The sequence below is a fragment of the Electrophorus electricus genome, chromosome 9 (assembly GCF_013358815.1).
Source record: "Electrophorus electricus isolate fEleEle1 chromosome 9, fEleEle1.pri, whole genome shotgun sequence".
Taxonomy (NCBI): Eukaryota; Metazoa; Chordata; class Actinopteri; order Gymnotiformes; family Gymnotidae; genus Electrophorus; species Electrophorus electricus.
This window is the reverse complement of record NC_049543.1, coordinates 3,575,643-3,595,000: the sequence shown is the minus strand read 5'-3', so window position 1 is coordinate 3,595,000 and position 19,358 is coordinate 3,575,643. Positions and strand designations below refer to the sequence as shown.

The 19,358-nt window shown below is 39.7% G+C and overlaps 3 protein-coding genes across 8 annotated transcripts; all 3 read left to right on the top strand.

The window, feature by feature from the left end:
• Nucleotides 1-844: 844 nt before the first annotated feature.
• entr1 (endosome associated trafficking regulator 1) lies at nt 845-4,395 on the top strand. Of its 2 annotated transcripts, none has more exons than XM_027006207.2 (8): nt 845-1,133; nt 1,275-1,372; nt 1,622-2,038; nt 2,144-2,217; nt 2,389-2,500; nt 2,841-2,903; nt 3,018-3,157; nt 3,396-4,394. In XM_027006207.2, exons 1-8 carry the CDS (start codon nt 1,088-1,090, stop codon nt 3,478-3,480), a joined length of 1,035 nt encoding a protein of 344 aa, XP_026862008.2. In that variant the 5' UTR covers nt 845-1,087; the 3' UTR covers nt 3,481-4,394. The 2 variants fall into 2 exon arrangements, with proteins under 2 accessions (XP_026862008.2, XP_026862009.2); XM_027006208.2 differs by having other exon boundaries at nt 854-907; nt 3,396-4,395.
• Nucleotides 4,396-4,569: 174 nt separating this feature from the next.
• snapc4 (small nuclear RNA activating complex, polypeptide 4) lies at nt 4,570-14,949 on the top strand. 3 transcript variants are annotated; one of them, XM_027006279.2, is made up of 25 exons: nt 4,570-4,595; nt 5,050-5,190; nt 5,287-5,333; nt 5,419-5,521; nt 5,670-5,704; nt 5,831-5,974; nt 6,082-6,195; nt 6,343-6,421; nt 6,863-6,944; nt 7,045-7,146; nt 7,434-7,506; nt 7,597-7,761; nt 8,036-8,186; nt 8,350-8,456; nt 8,784-8,878; nt 9,016-9,110; nt 9,234-9,322; nt 9,423-9,914; nt 10,142-10,234; nt 10,524-10,746; nt 10,850-10,920; nt 11,019-11,108; nt 11,504-11,552; nt 11,985-14,527; nt 14,637-14,949. In XM_027006279.2, the coding sequence occupies exons 2-25, from the start codon at nt 5,067-5,069 to the stop codon at nt 14,733-14,735; spliced, it is 5,265 nt and encodes a 1,754-aa protein (XP_026862080.2). In that variant the 5' UTR covers nt 4,570-4,595; nt 5,050-5,066; the 3' UTR covers nt 14,736-14,949. The 3 variants fall into 3 exon arrangements, with proteins under 3 accessions (XP_026862080.2, XP_026862081.2, XP_026862079.2); XM_027006280.2 differs by having other exon boundaries at nt 4,591-4,681; nt 11,019-11,075; XM_027006278.2 differs by having other exon boundaries at nt 4,591-4,681.
• A 292-nt stretch (nt 14,950-15,241) lies between these two features.
• Nucleotides 15,242-19,109, top strand: card9 (caspase recruitment domain family, member 9). Of its 3 annotated transcripts, none has more exons than XM_027006259.2 (12): nt 15,242-15,499; nt 15,588-15,725; nt 15,879-16,204; nt 16,456-16,662; nt 16,750-16,896; nt 16,997-17,122; nt 17,245-17,439; nt 17,633-17,668; nt 17,889-17,937; nt 18,359-18,459; nt 18,552-18,625; nt 18,794-19,109. In XM_027006259.2, the coding sequence occupies exons 1-12, from the start codon at nt 15,298-15,300 to the stop codon at nt 18,900-18,902; spliced, it is 1,710 nt and encodes a 569-aa protein (XP_026862060.2). In that variant the 5' UTR covers nt 15,242-15,297; the 3' UTR covers nt 18,903-19,109. The 3 variants fall into 3 exon arrangements, with proteins under 3 accessions (XP_026862060.2, XP_035385972.1, XP_035385971.1); XM_035530079.1 differs by having other exon boundaries at nt 15,570-15,725; nt 18,555-18,625; XM_035530078.1 differs by having other exon boundaries at nt 15,570-15,725.
• The last annotated feature ends 249 nt before the right edge of the window (nt 19,110-19,358 follow it).

Sequence of the window (19,358 nt, the reverse complement as noted above, 5' to 3'; positions counted from 1 at the left end):
AATTTATATAACACCTTTCCCAAACCCAAGAACGCCTGAATAATCACTTATCAAGATGTTTTGGTCTCATTTAAATGTGAATTCTTGTTAGTTATATAACAGTAGTTGGCAGCAGTTATTTACAGTGCCGGTAAATACCAAATAGGCAGAGTATGCACGGATAGAACGGATACATTTGCAAGGGGGCGCTGAGATTTTTACTACCTATAGGGTTTAAATCCGGCACTGGATATTTAGCACTAACGAATGTCCTCTTCTTTCCTTTAATGTACCCTGCTATCTCTTTCCTCCCCTCTCCATTCTCACTCCTTTTCTACTTTCCCCATGTCTATTCTCCTTTAGGTGAAAGCACTCACTTGTCTCTCATCACTGCCTTTAGCTTTCGTCTCTAAACACAGTTGAACTTTTGCACTGAAGCACATTATATCTCTGTGGACTACGCATAAAAAACGTAAGGAAAATTTGAGACAAATTAATTTCTTCCATTTGCGATTCAGTATATTGAAAATATACATGGACCGGCCAGGACCTTCCAGAGTCGTGGAGTCAAAACTCAAAATGGCCAAAAGTTGCTTACACAGACCGTACATGGATCTATATCTTGGCAGTATGCTACTTTACAATGCCCATCCAAGAGTTCAGAGTTGCCGTTCTGTCCTTCAATCTCCCTGTGTAATTGTGAGTCTATCCCAAGATAGCAAGACATTCGTACAGAACTTTAAGATGAAAAATTGGGCGCTCGCCTTTTTCTTTTTGATAAATAATCTCACTCCTTCTAACTTCTGCTGTCAAGGTGACCTCCAGGTGGCGGTATGCGTACTGGCATAGCAATAAGACACATTTTTAAACAGAGAAGAAGACCAGGATCTGCAAAGAATGAGCCGTTTGAAGATCAGCCAAAATTTAGGTCAAATACTATTATAAAAATTATTTCAGAAATATTAGCTACCTAAGGTTAGTTAAAGTTGTAGCTAAGAGCTAAAGAAGCTATCTATCGAAACCCATGGGAAGTCGAGCAGCAGGAATGTGTTAGCTGGCTAAATAACTAGCAAGTAGCCACTTTTGGATAAAAGCAGGCCAGACAAAAATGTCAAAACACAAAACAACCAAGAAAACGCTAATTATTGAAGATGGTGGGCACTATCTCCCTCTTTTAATTTCAGACTGAATATTTGATGCGGGTCGTATCTAGACAACTCATACATCTCATAAAACCGCTAGCTATTAAGTTTCTGTTGTTGAGCTTGTGGGCCTTTTTTTTGGTTTTGTTTTAGATGAGCTAAATGATGGTGAAGATGGACTGAACCCATTTTCTTTCCGAGAATTCATCAGGAGCAAAACTCAAGTTTCAAGCACTGCTGATGGTCTTGAGGTGAGCCACTCTATGACTAACCACTTTCATTGAGACAGCTGACATCTTAAACGTCTGTACCGTCTGCTTGTTTTATATCCTTCCACAATAAACTTTTTTTACTCTCAAGATTGATTATTGATTAAAAAAATTGATTAAAAAAAACGTTTGATCATAATGCTCCCCACATTATGAATAATTATGAGAAAAGATCCTTTTTATGAGGGATGTCTACAGTGTTGTGAGTAATGTTTATTGTTTTGTTTACAGAAAACATTTGATGGTGCCTCTCAAGGGGAGGATAAATATAATTACCCCAGAGGCTTTGATCACAGCCACAAAGGACATTTCTTCACAGATCCTTCAGTGCTTGGCCACTCCTTTGGCAGTGAATCGGAGTACGAATGGACGGAAATCTACCAGCCCTCAACTATTGAGGAGGCTCACGATTTAGGACTATGTGGGAGTTTGGAAGGAAGGAACGTTTTGCCTCATTCATTGCTGTACAATGAAGACAAGGATGAGACAGCAAACAAGTGGGACGTGGGAGAGGGATTCTCACCAGAGACTCAGTTTTCTAGAAAAAGCACTGGAAGTTATGAAGGAGATGAGGAGACATCAGTCATCGACGTTTCATTTCACACTAAGAAGAGCAGCGCTGAGAATGGGATTAGGGACCAGCAAAAAGTGACAAGATCTCCACTTATAAAACATAGTAGTTTTATAAATACCATACAACTTTGGTATATATTAAATGCATCTTTTGAAAAATTATAATTTGTGTTTTTCTAGCTAAGAGAAGAAAATGCTCATCTTAGGAAGCATATCAAAGTACTTTCAAAGAAGTCAGAGATGGACTCCATGATGTAAGATATATAAGATTGAGTGTAAAATAAATAATTTATTATTATTATGTAGAAGTATGGATATATGATGATTTCCTAGCATTAAATCAACATCATTAAAACATGTATGATGTAACATTAGTGGGCATATTCTCTATATGATGTATCAGATAACCTGTCTTTATAATGTAGGATCAGACAACTCACGGATGAGTTACACAACCGAAAGATACAAGAGGAGAGGGAAGCTAAAGCCCTGGAGACAATGGTTCAGTCAGTGGAACAAAACCTTCAGCTAATGACCGTATGCATCTACATTTATGCCATTTATCTGATGCTTTTTTAATCCAGAGCGATTTACAATTGTGACTTAATACAGCTTGAGCAATTGAGGGTTAAGGGCTTTGGTCAGGGGTCCAACAGTGGGAACCTGGTAGTGGTCCTTGAACTGGAAACCTTTCGAGTACTATGCAAGAACCTTAACCGCTGAGCTACTACTGCCCTGTTAAATATTAAATATCTATTATTTTGTTAGCGCAGTGGCTTTACCCAGACCTACAGTATAACCATGACATCTTACATTAAACATTGTTGATGTATTTTATACACATTTCCTTCAAATTAATATTTTATTCCTAATACAGAAACGGGCTGTTAAAGCTGAAAACAGTTTATCTAAATTAAAACAAGAAATCCAGCAACTCCAGGTTTGATTTTTCAATCATGTTTTAAATTGTTGTGAGCTATACTATTATCTGTTTTTCATTTTATTATTATTATTATTATTATTATTAGGGACTAACTGATACTTCTTTTCCCAGAACCAACTAGAAGCATACAAAAGTGAAAATGAGCAACTTCGAGCAGGAGAGACTGCAGCCTTAACCACAATGAGACACAATGCGCAAGTGGCATCAGAATATCTTAACAAAACAGCCAAAGATGCTGAGACTTCCATCAAGTATGTTGAAAATATCTGATTAAGAATGCTTTAAGACTGCAAAACATATTCACTAGAATTAATTACAATTGTACCCCAATACATTAGAACTGTTAAAAATCTACTAGAATCTGATATGCATGTGAAGTGTAAAATTGATTAATAGCTTCTGTCAGCTAAAACTATATGACATTTCATGCAGCTCAGTGATTAGCTATGCATTTAACTACTGGTGTGTATTTTGTTTTTGTCTATTCAGGCAGTTGTTGACAGGAAGGGAGACACTGTGTCTTGTATCACAGTTGCTGAGTTCCGTTGACAAGATCACTGAGTTTCAAAAATGATCATTCGTTTTCTTCAGTATGTAATGTCTTTGTCAAAATATACATATAATATACACATAATACATACATACTGGCCAACTGTCGTGATTTTAAGGACAATGTATGATAGGTTGGAGGTATCATCGGTCTCATATTCATCACTCGACAGCACAGACTGGTAAATGTGCACTGTGTGACACAAGTGGAATTTTAACTCTAGTCTCCGAGGTAGAGTGTGCCTCTTCATTATAAAAAGTTGTAGTGAAGGAATACAGGTGATTTGACTAAGTGCCTTTTATTTTACCATATATAGCATTTAATGGTTTGCTGTAATCAAACGTCTAACCATATGAGCCCATACATCCACAGCATTTGGCTGAAATTCTTTTGTGACTTATATTTGTTAGTATACATCAGTGCTCCTTGGGAATTGAACCCACAACCTTGGTGTTGATAGCACCTTGCTCTACACTGTACTGTACAATATATCTAAAATATGGACTTCTTTAAAAAAAGTTATGCAAACTGGACAGGTTTATATTCACCTGAATTTAGAATAACAAAAAAAAATTATTTTTGCCTGGCTGATTTGATGCATACAATGCAAGATGTTTTCTGAAACTGGTCATACTGTTTTTGATGGAAAGAAAATTATATGTTGCACTGCTATTTGACCAAAGAGTCAAATAAACCACATAGTTATGTGCTATGATTTTATTTTATCATCTTTACTCCTGTACAAATGTATTTCCTTATTTACTTCATTATATGTTGACTTAAACTATAGTATTGTATTAATTTAATCATAAACATGAGTATGCTATATTTTATTACCTTACTAATCTGGAAGCTTTTTTACCAAATAAAATACCGTTTTAACTAAAGAATAAATGAATATCATTTCTGTGTGGTACAATAATTTTCTTTTTATCCTTTAACCCTTAACCAAAGGTGACGCTATCAATTCTGTTTCAGTGACAAGTACACAAAACGGGAATACCGAAAATAAACTTTTATTTTGAAGAAAATTTACGTTTCTGCGAAATAGGCATAGTGTCGCGTGCTTCACTTCCATTCCGACAACGTTTAACGAACACAAAGCTTTCTGCGCTACAGTGCAGTGGCTGGTAAATAAGGTTAGTGTGGCGGGGTCTCGACTTATATTACTGATGTCCTCACTAAGTTGGGGCAGAAAGAGTAAATATTTTACGCATGGATGGAGGTGAGAACGGCATTGTAGCTATCGTGACGTTTTCGGTACCCAAGTGCATGTTGTGTTGTTAGATATTGGTACTAGACTGGCCTCGGCTGTGTACTGGTTTAGACCAGGTCCAGAATATTAATACCTCATTAAACGGACTGTCTGCCTTTAACAGGTAATAGGTTGCCATATTCATGACACTATGGCTATGTTTTGGGTTTTGTAAATGGCTAGCTGGCTAGCTAGCTAGCTAGAAAACTTGGTTATGCAGACGTAGCTAGCTAGTTGCTTAGTGCAAGTTGCCAAAGCATTTTACCTGTGCATGTAGCCGACGTGTCGATGACATTTTCAGGGAATGGTATCTTCAGATTTGTATTTGGCGTGTGCAGGTGCTGACAGGATAAAAATGACGGCTCCAGAAGACATCTTGGCGCAGAGAAACAAAATACAACGTCAGATTTTGGCGCTGGAGTCCACTCTAGGCGCCGATAGTAGCGTTGTAGATTTGCTGTCATCGGACAGCGACAGTGGTAAGTCAAACAGTGGTGGGTTGCGGTCTGTTATGATTAAATGTGTCGTTGTTTTACCTTGCCTCATACACTCATTCGTTGTCTTCTTGATAACAGATAGTTTGTCTGAGGACAGTAACAGTGGACGTGTAGGGGAGAAAGTGGTACGATTATTCTTAAAACTTGCCCCAGTGCACAATAATTTTATAGAAGTTTACTGTTTTAGTAGTTTACTATGATTCCCTGCAGGCGCAAGATGCCCTGGAGGCAGAGCGGCAGCAAATACTGCAAGAGATTAAGGAGTTAGAGCAAACACTTGGTCCAAATGCAGCACTCGTTGATGCCCTGACAGGTAAAGTTTTGCAGTCTTTATTTTGTAGTCCCTCACAAAATGAGAAACAATCACACATGATTTCCTTTTTCTTACACATCAAATGTTCTCTCTTGAGACTGTAAAATGGCTATTACTTGCATTCTTATGTGTTTATCTGTTCAAACAGATAGTGAACATGGCACTGGCAGTAAACTGGTTTCTGTGAGTTTCCGCTGTACAGGGTTACACGATATTTAATTTAAATGCCATTCATTCCCCTCATCACTTTGCTTGTTAGTCTCAGAAACCCATGCGAAATCATATTAGATTTGTTTTCTAACCAATTAGAGTGATGAAGATAGTGATGATGAGGAGCTGTGTCTTCCTCAAGACATGGAGACCTGCCTGCAGATGAATTTGGTCTATCAGGAGGTGCTGAAAGAGAAACTAGCTGACTTGGAGCGCCTCCTTAATGAAAATCGCCAGCAGCAGGTTGGTTGTGGTTGTGTACATAAATGGTTCTTGTTTTTAAACAATCACCAGCCTCATAGTGATGTTTGGACAGACTTGGATATGTGAGGCTTCTCTGTTTTTCACAGGAAGAGATTGAAACCCAGCTTTCTGGACCATCTTCCACTTCAAGGCAGCCTCACTTGAAACTCTTCCTTGGCACCTTTATGAAACCATATTTTAAAGACAAGCTCACTGGTCTGGTAGGATTCCAAGTTACTAAGTTTTGAATGCACAGTTACTCTATGAAGAAGTCTGAAAGACCTTTGATGGGTATTTCTGTAACACTTGTTGCAGTATTATGTGAAATCCTGATTCTGTTGTTCTTTGTTTATCTCTTTCCTGGGTAGGGCCCGCCTGCAAATGAAGAAACCAGAGAGAGGTGTAGTTATGGAAAAATGCCCTGTGATGAGATGAGAATCAGAAGATGTATGTTTCATATTTTATTAGGCAGTTATTTTTAGCATCTCATGAACAATTGTGGTCCATTCATAAACTGACATTTTTAGCTGGATGAAAGGGGTACTATTCACATTCAAGCAACGTCTATGTGTATCACTTAAAGTTGGGGTGTCAAAGTCTGGTCCTGGAGGGCCAGAGTCCAGCAAAGCTTGGTGATTGTTCTGCTCAGACACACCAACTAAAGCTGGCCAATGATTGATGAGTTGAATCAAAGTGCATTTAAACAGGTCAGTCACCAAACCACACTCTTGGACCAGGGTTTGAAGTTAAATTTTGTAATCACCGAACTTTGCTGGACTCCGACACCCCTGGTTTAAAGGGTGAAAATTGGTGGTCCTTTGCATTAATTTATACTGTCCTTTTATTCCACACACTGATGCTGCATGTAATTTGGTGTGCTTCTTTCAGGGAATGGTTGGCAAAAAACTTTGCTGATTGACACAGTTGTCAAAGACACTATGAAACGCATGCAGCAGCCAAAGATGTCCAAGTAGGTTTTCTGGCTAAAAAAAATTGACTGAAAAGAAGTGTTCCCTTGTATGCTCATGGCTTGTTTGTGTTTTTATTATTGTTTTGCTTTGTTTTTTTAGGGTGGAATACTTAACTGGAAAACTATCTAAAGCAGAAGATAAGGAAAAAGAAGAACTAAAAAGACAAATTGTTCTTCTGGAGAAGGAAATCAAAGAAATTAGGTTGATTATAATACAATTTGTTTTTATTTATATATTTATTTATTCATGAATTATTAACTCAGAATCCAACTTCACTCTGGGGGAATGCTGACAGTAGGCATGTCTTGGCATAGATGTGGATAGAATTTGAATGCCAGCTGTAATGGGCACCTTTGCTATGAAATTTTGAATGGTGATCTCATTGAGGTGTTTAGTGCTAAATTGACTAAATAGTGATGACTGCTTTGGATATCACATTAGATGTGACCACAAATGTCTTTTTTTCATATGATTTTATCATTTACCAGCTCAATGAAGGAAGACCAGCTGTATGGAAGTCGCTGGGATGATCATGACTGGGAGAAAATATCAAATATTGATGTATGCTTTATAATTCTAGTAACCACATACTAATTTTTACTTGATTGCCATCAGTCATAGTGTAGTTAAAATCTGTGAATGTGCTTACAGTTTGAGGGCCATCGACATCCTGAGGATTTGATGAGGTTCTGGCAAAATTACCTGCATCCCTCCATTAACAAATCATCATGGAATCAGGATGAAATCGAGAAGCTCAGTAGCACTGTGGTACAGTACAAATACTGCCACTGGGATCAAATCTCAGAGGCTCTCGGGGTAAGTCCAACAAAGGAAATCCTTGAATTTGTCATGTGTACTCTGCTGCACTAAGTTACACAGCATTAGTAGTGTTGTGGTTCTTCAAGTGTTATACCGAAGATATTTATTTAGATAGGAAATTTAAATTAAATACACACTCAGAAATCATATTGTGTGTTGGTGTGTGTGTTGGTGTGTTGGTGTGTGTGTGTGTGTGTGTGTGTGTGTGTGTGTGTGTGTGTGTGTGTGTGTGTGTGTGTGTGTGTGTGTGTGTGGGTGGTGGTGGTTTTAGACCAATAGGTCAGCTTTCATGTGCTTCCAGACATACCAGCGCTACATCTCTAAAAGCTTTAGAAAGAGATTTTGGACTAAAGAGGAGGACCAGATCCTCCGAGACCTTGTGGAGAAGATGAGAATTGGCAACTTCATACCATACACTCAAAGTAATTTGACTGAGCTGTCTAAAAGCCACAGTTTCTCAGTTTTTCAGTTGCATTGACTCCAGGTTTTTTGCATTATGATATTTGTGTATGTTAGTGGTTTTATCTCTGTGCTGTTTGAATATCAGTTCCATTTTCAGGTAATTTGTCTCTTTTTTGGTAATAGTGTCATATTTTATGGAGGGTCGCGATCACTCACAGATCATGTACCGCTGGACAGCTGTCCTTGATCCTTCGATAAAGAAGGGCCCTTGGTCAAAAGAAGAGGACCAGGTATGTGTGGCAGTTTAGCTTTAAGTACAGCCTGTCTCTGGTTGATTCATATCTTAAAAAGCCAAATCAACAATTTCTGGTAAACGTTTATGTCTTCTAAAATCCCTCACTAGCACTTAAAAGTTAAAGCCAAATATTCACAGAATCTGCAGTATTTCAGAGTTTTCTCAAAAACTGCAATGAATGGGGATTTAACTCTGCATACCAAATAAGTGAAATTTCAATTTTATTTACTTTTTGCAGTAGTAAACTTCCACGTCATGGAGCCAGGTCATGTGTTTCTGTGGTACATTTTAGTGTGCTTAATGCCAGCTGTTCTTATTGCAGTTATTACTAAAAGCTGTGGAGAAGTTTGGGTGCAAGGACTGGTGTAAAATCAGACTGGAGGTTCCAGGCAGGACGGACAATGCTTGTCGGGACAGGTGTGTCAGAACTCCTCATGCAGTTAGCCTAAACATGAATGTGTGTGACCTTTGGACCTCAGTTCTAAGAACAGTTGAGATTTGTACTACCTAACCATTTTTCATTCTGTTTTTTATCTTTAAATGTTGCGTCCCAGGTATCTGGATTGCCTCCGGGCGGATGTGAAAAGAGGCACATGGAGTGCAGAAGAAGTTGAATTGCTGAAAAAAATGGTTGAGAAATATGGTGTTGGTGAGTGACTACCCCAAAAATTAAGCTTTAGTCCTCATGGAACCTGGCCATCAGACAATGTGTCCAAAAATGATTTCAAACAAAAGTGTCTATTTAATAGTCATAACCGTGCAATGTCATCAGGTAAATGGTCCAAGATTGCCTCGGAAATTCCAAACCGGATTGACTCTCAGTGTTTGAACAAGTGGAGAGGGATGATGCAGTTAGCTACGGTAAGTTTGTTACTTCTGCGATTTATTAGAACTCGTGATTACACAAACAATTCCATATGCTATGTGCGGCGTTTAAAGCACTCTATTCTGTCACATGTAGAAAAAAGGCACAAAAAGAGTAAGAAAGAAAACACCAATGAGTCTCAATCAAGGTTCCTGGCCAAAGAGGAGAAAAGTGATCGAGGAGGAAGAAGGGGCCGAAGAGGAAGTCAAATCGGACTCCAACTCTGAAGACGAAAAGGTAAAATTGGAATACATGGACAGCGATGGGGAACAGGCAGGAGGTAACAAATTGGATGTCCCCTCGGAAGAGGAGATGGACCATAAAGAAGAATACATCCAACCTGACATAAAGGAGTGGATCCCTGCCGGTGGGTTTGTGCATCCTGCGGGGACCGTAAAAACCATGCTAGTCAGGTTGCCCACTGAGGAGGACGAGCGGGATTGGGGAAGGCGCACAGGTCAAAGTGTCGGCAACAGCCCCCTGACACCGCCCTGTCAGTCAAAGCCTGTTCGAAGCACTGTGCTGGATCACCTGGGGAACCCTGTTAAGACTTATGTGGGTATAGAACCACCTGCTTTACCAATGTGGGTAAGTAATCTTTTTTTTCTTTTTTCAGGTCAGGAATACACGATTTCAAACCATCTTTCCCATCACAGATCATAAATGAGCCCTTAGATGTTTGATATTACAAGTACTTAGCGATTAAAATTTTCCAAAGTGAGAGATATGCCGACATGCTGGTTTTCATGGTATTCACGGTCTTGTCTATGCATCTCATGTTCCATATACTCATTTCTATTTCTTTGTACTTGCAGGACTCCTGCAATGAAAATGCTATGGACAAAGTGCCTGTTAGCGATGTTCGATACTTACTCATTTGGAGCAGTAATAGACATCATATGAAAGCAGTAAGAATGATAACAATCTTAATTATTATAAACATCGTAAGAGTTCTCCTTTCATGTAAATAACTCAGCTGTGGACTTAACACAGTCGTTCAGTGGATATTTTTACAGCTGCTTTTAAAGCGGACCCTGATCCCAATATTATTATTCCGTATGGCAAATTCACCATAGAGCAAAAGTTACTACAGACACTCATCCTGCATCCTTTGTCATACTGCAATACTTTTGGGATATAGGTTGATGAATCTGTGGTTAGAGCCCACCAAGAATACCTTTCTCCCCTCCCCCCCAGATAATGCGCAAGAACAAAAAAAACCCATCTTCAGCCAAGGAACAAAAGCATGCACAAAGTTACGAGCAGGAGACCAAAAGAGTGAGGAGGCATCTGAGTAGAGACACCACAAACACCCCCAACACACAGACCAGCCTCAACTATGCTCTCATGATTGCTGTCCTTCCATGGGTTGGCAATGTGATGATGCCTCTCCTTTTCAGCAGAAAGAAAGTTTGTGAAGGTATTCTTAAGAAGCATTCGTATAAATGATGATTTCCTCTACCTGTATCAGTTGGGGCACCGGTTACTTTGTAAGTTTTAAAATGGTTTTTGTCTCTCGCCAGCTGATATTGTCCGAAAAAGAGCAGCAGTTGTCCATCTCCAAAAAACGTCAGTTTTTTTGCTCTTTCTGAAGGTGAGACACACAACTTTTTTCTTCATGGCTGTTTTTTCCTATTACAAATGTAGAGTTCTAAAGTATTGTAATAAACTATGTTTGTTGCGCTGAAACAGGCCCTTCACATCGATGCTGAAGGGTGCAAGAAAGTCATCGAGGCTCGCAAGGCGTTGGTAAGCCGCACATCCTCAGTCAAGTGCACTCAGGTATGCAACTCCTGTGTGCGTACTACACAAACACTGCTGAATTTTGATGTATGATTTTATGAGTAAATATTTTAGAGAAAACTATAATGTGTGATGCCAGCTGGCCTTTCATGACATTTTGTTTTAATAAGACAGATGAGGTTGCAGTTTCTATACCCACTATCGAGAGAAGTTGATGTTCTGCATTTCCATCTTCCTATGCTTGTTGCTTATCCCCCCCCCCCTTCTTGCCCCATAATCCACAAATCAGGGTCTCTCTGTCCCTGTGGACCTGTCAAAGTTGGATCTCTTAGCTAACTTGTGGAGTTCCACCTTGTCTAAATTAAAATGCATCCAGTAGAGGATAGTCCTGATGTTTTTGTTTTTTCTCTACTATTTTTTTCCTTTCTCCTCAGTCACGGAGACATCAGCCTGAGCCAATCACTAATTCAAAACCCCAAACAGGTACTGTATCTGGGGAAGATGTTATGTCTCTCTGCATTATTAAAGTGAAAAATGTGACGTTACAGTACAATAGAAAAGAATATCAGTTAGAAAATTCCAGTGCTTGTGGCCATAGTAACTTAAGGCAGACCACTCTCTCCCCATTTACAGTTATGGGATAACTAATGGATTCATAAGGTAGAAAAAGCATAAGACCCTGGAGACATTTAAGGACTGACAAAAAGATGTTAAAATCAATTCTAAATGGCATGGGTAGACAGTAGGTTGATTTGAGGGTTGGTGTAATGTGAGTGCTCATTCTAGAATGTGGGAGATGGGAACAGCATTCTGGACTCACTCATGCAGTTAAGATATTTTTTTATATCAGAATTAAAAAAGGTTAAAAATAAAAGTACTCCTGTATTAAGTTTTAATATTTCCATTCTCTTCCAGCCATGCAGTACAATCCTCGTTCCAGTTGTGCTACCATGACAGTGGCTAAGCTTCTTGCCAAAAAAAATCTGCAGACGAGTAGTCCCAAACCGCCAGAGACTGAACAGACTCCTGCACCCCCACAGCCAACCAAGCTGCCAATACCAAGAAATAAACCTCGAAGGAAGCCACAACAGGTCTTGCAGTCTGCTACTCAGATCATGAGGCCTACTCTGGTGGTCCCTTTTATCAGCCAGTCAAAAACACATCAGGGAGTGGGTACTCCGGAGCCTGTTAGACAGGAAATTTTACCTCTTCTACAATCACAGGGTGCCTTTGAAGTTTGTCAGCCAGTATTGCAGTTGGTTGTACCTGTAGAACCTTGGAAGATGGCACAGCCAGAAGTCCCTCTTACTACATTAACTTTGAGACCATCCTCTACTGCATCTCCTACAAAGAGCTTGGGGGAAGTAAAGACCCCCAAAACAGCTATTCCTACAACCTCAACATCTAGCCCATCCACTACTGTACCTCCTACAAAGAGCTCAGGAGAAGTAAAGACCCCCAAAACAGCACCTCCTACAACATCCACATCTAGCCCATCCACCACTCTACCTCCTACAAAAAGCTCAGGAGAATTAAAGACCCCAAAACGCATCTGCAGACCCACAATGAAAGCCCAAGAACTGATAGAGAATGCTAAAATCAAGGCTTCTGAGAAACAGAAAGTTAAAAAGAGACACGGTCATGATGATGCCCCCACGGCTGTGTTACCACAAACTACAGCTTGGATTCTAACTCCTACTGGTCTGATGCCTCTGGCTGGAATTCATCTTACATCTTCTGGTACCCTTGGTAATCAGAACCCAGTGATGCCTAACATTGTTCCTCAGGTGTTATTTGAACCACCAGTCATAGTGAACCAAAATAGCTCTTTCGCATTTGTCAATGCTGTGCAACCAAGCAATACAACAACTGTCTCTCCAGCCCTTGTCTTACCTGGAACTAATGTTACACCTCCAACAGCTAAACCAAACCTTGATCAGAGCCCTTGCCTTTCCACTGCCTCAAACCAACACAATGTTTCTTCACTTCTCTCTGTTAATAAAGACTCCAATATCTCAACTACTATCACAAATACATATAGTGTTTCTGGAGTTACTAATGCTAGTAGTGTGCCCACCATTCTTAGTAGCCCTGCAGTTCAGTCTAAAGTCTCATGTAGTCAAAATCAATCCATCTTGAGTCTTGTTCCCCAAATGACAATTCAGTCACCTATAATAGTCAACCAGAATAGTTCCCTTACTCTCCTCTGTGATGCTGTGAGACCCACAGTTCCCTTAAATTCCTCTGTGGCCCCTAAACCTGTTGCATCCAACCCTGTAGGAATAAGTCAAAAATCTATGCCAACATCTGGTGTGAACACCACCAAAGCCTCTTCATTAACTTCTGTCAATAATGTTCTCAGTTTCTCTTCAGCTTCTGCTGTTACACATGCACCTGCTGTCCGACCAGTCAGTCCCAGCTTTTTGACCCTTTCAAGTCCTGTAATTCAGATGCCTTCGCCTACTTTTCCAGGTAATCAGAATCAAAGAATGCCATACCCTCAGATAGTAAGTCAGCAACCAGCCATAACGAAACAGAATGGCTCCACGGCACTCATAAACATTGCAGAATCAAGTATAACAGTGAATGGCTCGCCAGCCCCTATTACAAATGTTTCTCCCAGCCCTTCAGCACCCAGTAGAGACCCTTCAGCATCTGCTGCAGAGATCTCCAAGGTCTCCTCTGCTTCCTCTGTTACTAATGAACTTGTGTCCCCAGACTCTGCAACAAAAACACACTGTGTACCTTCAGGCCCCTCTTCAGTTTTGAATGTATTCACATCTGTGGTTAGCAGTGAAATGTCTGCAGCTGCTCCACAGAAGAATTCTGTGCACCAGGGCCCAGTCTCCATCCAACACAGGTTACCAGTTGAAGTAAGATGTCTACCTAAAGGTCAGTTGGATGCTAATAAAACTGCTGGCTATACTGACCCTAGTTGTCAAATTTTGCATAAGACGAAAGCCCCCCAGGCCAAAAAGAAACCACTTCAGCCAGCAGCAGCCATGTCTAAACCTGGTCCTAAACCTGATTCTCTACCTTTTGATCCAAACCTGATGTTCCTTGAGCATCCTGGACAAGTGAAGGACTGGATTAAAGGGAACGATGGGATTTCACTGCCTTATCTGGAGGAAAAAATGCCTTATCTTCCCCCTTTTGTCAGCAATATCAATACACTGGCCTGTTTACTCAAAGCAAAACAGTCTTTGTTGAAGACAGCAGTGCAGCTCTTACCTGAAGAAGACCAAGACGGCAGTGGGGAGGAAGAAAAGGTAGCCGCTGTCCGTAAACTGGTATCCGAAAAATTCAAAACCAACCCAGCATACTTGCTTCTGAAGGCACGCTTTTTGTCATGTTTTACCTTACCTGCCCTTCTGGCCACCATACATCCATGCAAGGAGTCACAGGACAGTTATGATAATGAAGATGACACCAATGACCAAGTCATGCTCCAGATTGCAGTGAGTATTGTATGGCTATTTAATTTTTATCAAAGGAAAAAAAACAACTTTCTGGCTTTTTGTAGTATGAGCATGTTTGTGGATTGATGGATTTTCACTTATTTTGCAGGGATCTCTGCTCAGCAAAAATGAATGCGAAGCATCAGAAGCACAGTTTTCTGGGATCAGGGAAAGAATGCAAAATGACCATCACACAGTACAGAGATAGGGAGCAGTATGTCCTTGTTTTCTCTTTTTGCATGAGAATTACACCATCTAAGTACTATGCAGTGTAGTGGGTCTAGTATAATATGTAAAATGTACACGTGGTTTTGAAAACAAATACAAACAAAAAAGTTGTAATTTATTTTTGCTGTTTTTTTTTGTTGTTGTTCATGAAGAGTAATTCCTTAACTTAAATAAAACTGACTGACTGAATCTTATGTGTGAATTTTTTTATTTTATTTTTTTTACTTTAATAATAAGCAGTCCTTTTCATTGATAAAACAATGATTAAAAATTCTGAATAAGATGAATCAGAAGAAAGCTTGTCCGTGTGTTTGTACACTGCTGTAGTTAAATTCTTGCTAGATCACGAGTTAATCATAATGGCACTAGTGATTGGGAAATGAGGGGAAATGGATAAACTGAAAATGCAACTAAAAAAAAGGAACTACAATAAGTTTGGGTTGACCAACCTAATTTCCTTTGTCACACTGTATATGTGATAGCAGCTGTAGTATCAGTGCTCAGCTGAAAATTAAGGTAGAAACATCCACAGGAAACCAACAATGGCTGATGGCCCAAGTGCTCTTGAGTTTGAGGAGGATGAGGAGTGTTGGATACGGCTGGAAGACCACAGAATGCTTCTTATTAGGACAATTGAGCCTTCACGAATAATACCGTACCTTAGGCAGTGCAAGGTGATTGACAGTGAGGATGAAGAACAGATTTACAATGATCCCAGTCTGGTTGTCAGAGGGCGAAAAGTAGGTAAGGAACTTCAAAAACTGAGCTAGCACATGTCACCACTATCCTTTTCTCACAGTTGTATGTGGTTTAGAAATGTGTTTTTGTCTAGGTGTGCTGCTGGATCTCTTACAAAGGACGGGTATAAAGGGCTATGTGGCATTCTTAGAGAGTCTGGAGTTGAACTACCCTCAACTATATCAGAAAATCACAGGGAAGGAGCCTGCCCGGGTCTTCTCTGTACTGATGGGTTAGTTGACTGTTGGACAGATGTTCAGAAATGGTTTTGTTGGTCCATCTATTCACTATACAATAATAGACATATAAAAACAATAATAAAAAGTTTTGTGAATTGTAAACCCAAAATATCCAAACTTGTATTTATTTTCATTTGTTGCAATAGATACAGCTGGTGAGTCAGGATTAACTCAGTTCCTCATGAGTGAGGTTACTCGCCTACAAAAAGCTTTTCAGGATGAGCGCAAAGCGAGACTGAAAGCAGCAGTACGCACAACAGAGCAAGTGGATGTCATTCAGCGGCTTCAGACACGTGAACGTGAGCTTCACGTGCAGCAGGAGCGCGTCCAGCGAATGAGAGAAGAGCGGGACCAACTCTGGAATGAGGCACAACACTTGAAGGATGAGAATTACAGGCTGATGCATGATGTGACTCGACTAAGTGAGGAGAAGAACTGCAGTCTCATGTGTAATCGAGACCTACAGCTGCAGGTTGGACACATTACTCAAAAAATGATGCACAGTGATCTGAAAAACATTTTTATATAATTATTGCTAAATATATATTTTTTTTATAATATTGTCATACAACATCTTTCAAGACTGTTTTTTGTATTTTGTACAAAACCAAAAGGGATTTGCTGATTGTGTGTAATCTGGACTATTTATTCTAGTGTTCTTAATAAGATACAGCACAAATTATGTTATTAACTGTAACAAAGTATGTCTGTCTTCGTTGTCAGATTGAGAGACTGAAACACAGTTTAATGAATGCAGAGAGTAATTCAAAGATTCAACGCAAACAGACAATGACACTGAAAAATGCAATGGAGCAGAGGCCCAGTCAGGAGATGATCTGGCAGCTGCAGAAGGAGAATGATCTCCTCAGAGCACAGGTCCAAGAGTTCCCGAGTTCTTCTCTGGTCCAGGAGCTCCAGAATTCTTCTCAGGTAAACCACTCTGAAAAAAGAAAGATGGAGCTATGCTCATGGCTCAAGTGACATCTGAATGATAACGGTGTCGGCTTTAACCAACAGGTCCAAATTCCAACCGAACAGGAGAAGGTGAGCATACAAACTATGGAAGAATTCAAAAAGCAAAGCCAGAAACATCATCAGAAGCTAGTAAATAATATTTACGCACTACGCAGGGAACTACATGATGCTGAGGTGATGCGTGATAAGGTTAGTGAATAGGTTTTTAAGTATCATATCAGCCTGGTTCCGTAGAGCCGCATTTTTCCCCCACGCTTTGCTTCTTATGGGGACTGTGTCACATTTGCAGTACCTGGAGCAGAACGATGAACTGGAGTTGAAGTGTGCAATGTTTAAGAAAGACTCCAAAATATATTGCCTTCGCATGGAGGACATCTTGAAGCAGTTGGATGAAGTCATCATGGAGAGAGACATGGTGATAAAATTGAATGATTTCACCTTCACCATATAGCAGTGGCTCATTTTACCAGTGTGCTGAAATATTCGGTGCATTCCAGCATCTGTTATTTGGTAAAAGCCCCCTTTTTTGCTAAAAAGGCTATTTCTGCGAGAGAAGAATACCATCAGGAGAACTGTAAATACCTCCAGGACAAGGATAGGTACCGGAAGCAGATCCGGAAAATGGGAGAGTGTTACGATGAGCTGCAAGTCCAGCTCTTCCGGACTGAAGGAGAACTTTTCGCTCTTCAGGCAAAATTCCGCAAACAGAAAGACTTGGAGGAGACAACAGCAGTAAGTAGCTCTGGTTTCTTTTTCTTTTTTTGTTTGTCATGGCATGTGGTGTTTTGTTTCCATGTGCCTTGGGGGTGATTGCAAAATCTATTGCGGTCAGATTCATTGACACATGAATGTATGATTGTTAATTAAATTACTTATATTATCTGAATAATCCAAATAATATTTATCTGCTTTTTTTCTCTCCCAGACCTCGGAAGAAAGCTCTTTTCAGAGCTCAGCTGAGGTAAGCATAGCATGATTTTTGGGATTTCTTCTTCTTCTTCTTCTTCTTCTTCTTCTTCTTGAAATAAATAAATATACACAGCAGTTCACCAGATTTCATCCAGGCAAGACGTTTCCCTTTTTAAATCTGTGCACCTCGGTTCAGTTACAACAAACTGTTCCCCATTTCTGGCTCATTCTTTCTGCTGCAACAGTTTACTTCTTAACTTTTTGCTTTTTAGTTAAAAAGCCAGACAAGTGAGGAGGATGCCAAGGAGAGTGAGCAGAAAGGTGATCTCTTTATTCAACTCCCGACTGCACAAATACTGAAATTCAAATGTTCAAAATAAATCTTAAGCACTTTTAAAAAACTTTTTTTTTTTTCATTTATTATTATTATTTTTTATTTACACATTTTATGCATTTGGCAGTCACTCTTATCTAGAGCGACTTACAATTTCATGTAGTGTTAGGAGTCTTGTCCAATGACTCTTATTGATGTAGCATGGAGTATTTGCCTGGACTGGAACTGAACCACAAACTCCCACAGGGCCGACTGCATTGTTACCCATTACCAACTAATTTTTTAGGTTTAAGAGGGGATCAGATCAGACCAGCTTGTGTTACAATATCAGCCTGTCTTTCACATCTTTGTTTTTTGTACTGGGTGTTCTTAGATTTCCCTTCTTGTTTAAAAAAAAACCCAACTCAGGTATAAGTGAGGATTCACAAAGCCCAACCTCAGGGGAGGATAACGTATGCATAAGCATCAAAGACCCTTGTCTTTCTGAGCCAAAGGAAGAAGACTTTAGGGTAACTTGAGGCTTAAACTCACTTTTTTTTACATTTCCAGAAATCTAAGTGTGCTTTGTTTTTACATGTTTTAAATATAACATTTGTTACAGCAGTGGCTGGTTAATGAGGAAGAACTGTCAAATAGTTACAAGCTCAGACCACGATGCAATTTTTATTACAGAAGGTTGGTGTTCTACCTTCAAGCACAGCTACTCCGCCTCTAGTATAAATGATGCACTTGTATCATGCTGGACAAATGTTGGTGGAACGATCTCATTTGACTGGCAATGGATGTAATGCCTGGATGAACACAATGCTTAACTATTTTTTCACTTATTTGTTCACATGACAGGAAACGTGCTTTGAGAACAAAGGCTGTCAAAGAGTTTGCCAAAGAGCGCATGCAGTCTGTTCTGGACAACACCAGCGGGAGTGATAACACAGACACAGATGGGATGTAACCTAAACACAACCCAGCCAGGGACAAACATGTTGCCTTTGCTGAACAGCTTGGGGTGAGGTCAAAAGCTGAAGATGAAAACAATGTCGACGTCCACAAAAAAAAGTGCCATTGTACCACCTATTGATGATCCACCAGACGACATGTAAAAAGTCTCCTAATTAAGTTTGAAACGTTTCACAATTTTACACAAATTATAATAAAATGCTTAACCGTCCTTATGTCTCAAAAACAAATCGCATTTGTTCATTATACAGCACACATGCTTTCATCTAACAGCTGGTTAACATGTAGAGTATATTTATGAATTAAGCTTGCATTAAATTGCATGATATTAAAAATATTAAATATAATACTGCTAGTGATTTACAAATGAAATCCAGAGCAAGTGGCTGAATTTGACTTCTTGGAGCTACAAAGGTGGAGCTACTCCACCTCTCTGGCTCGCCTGAACTTG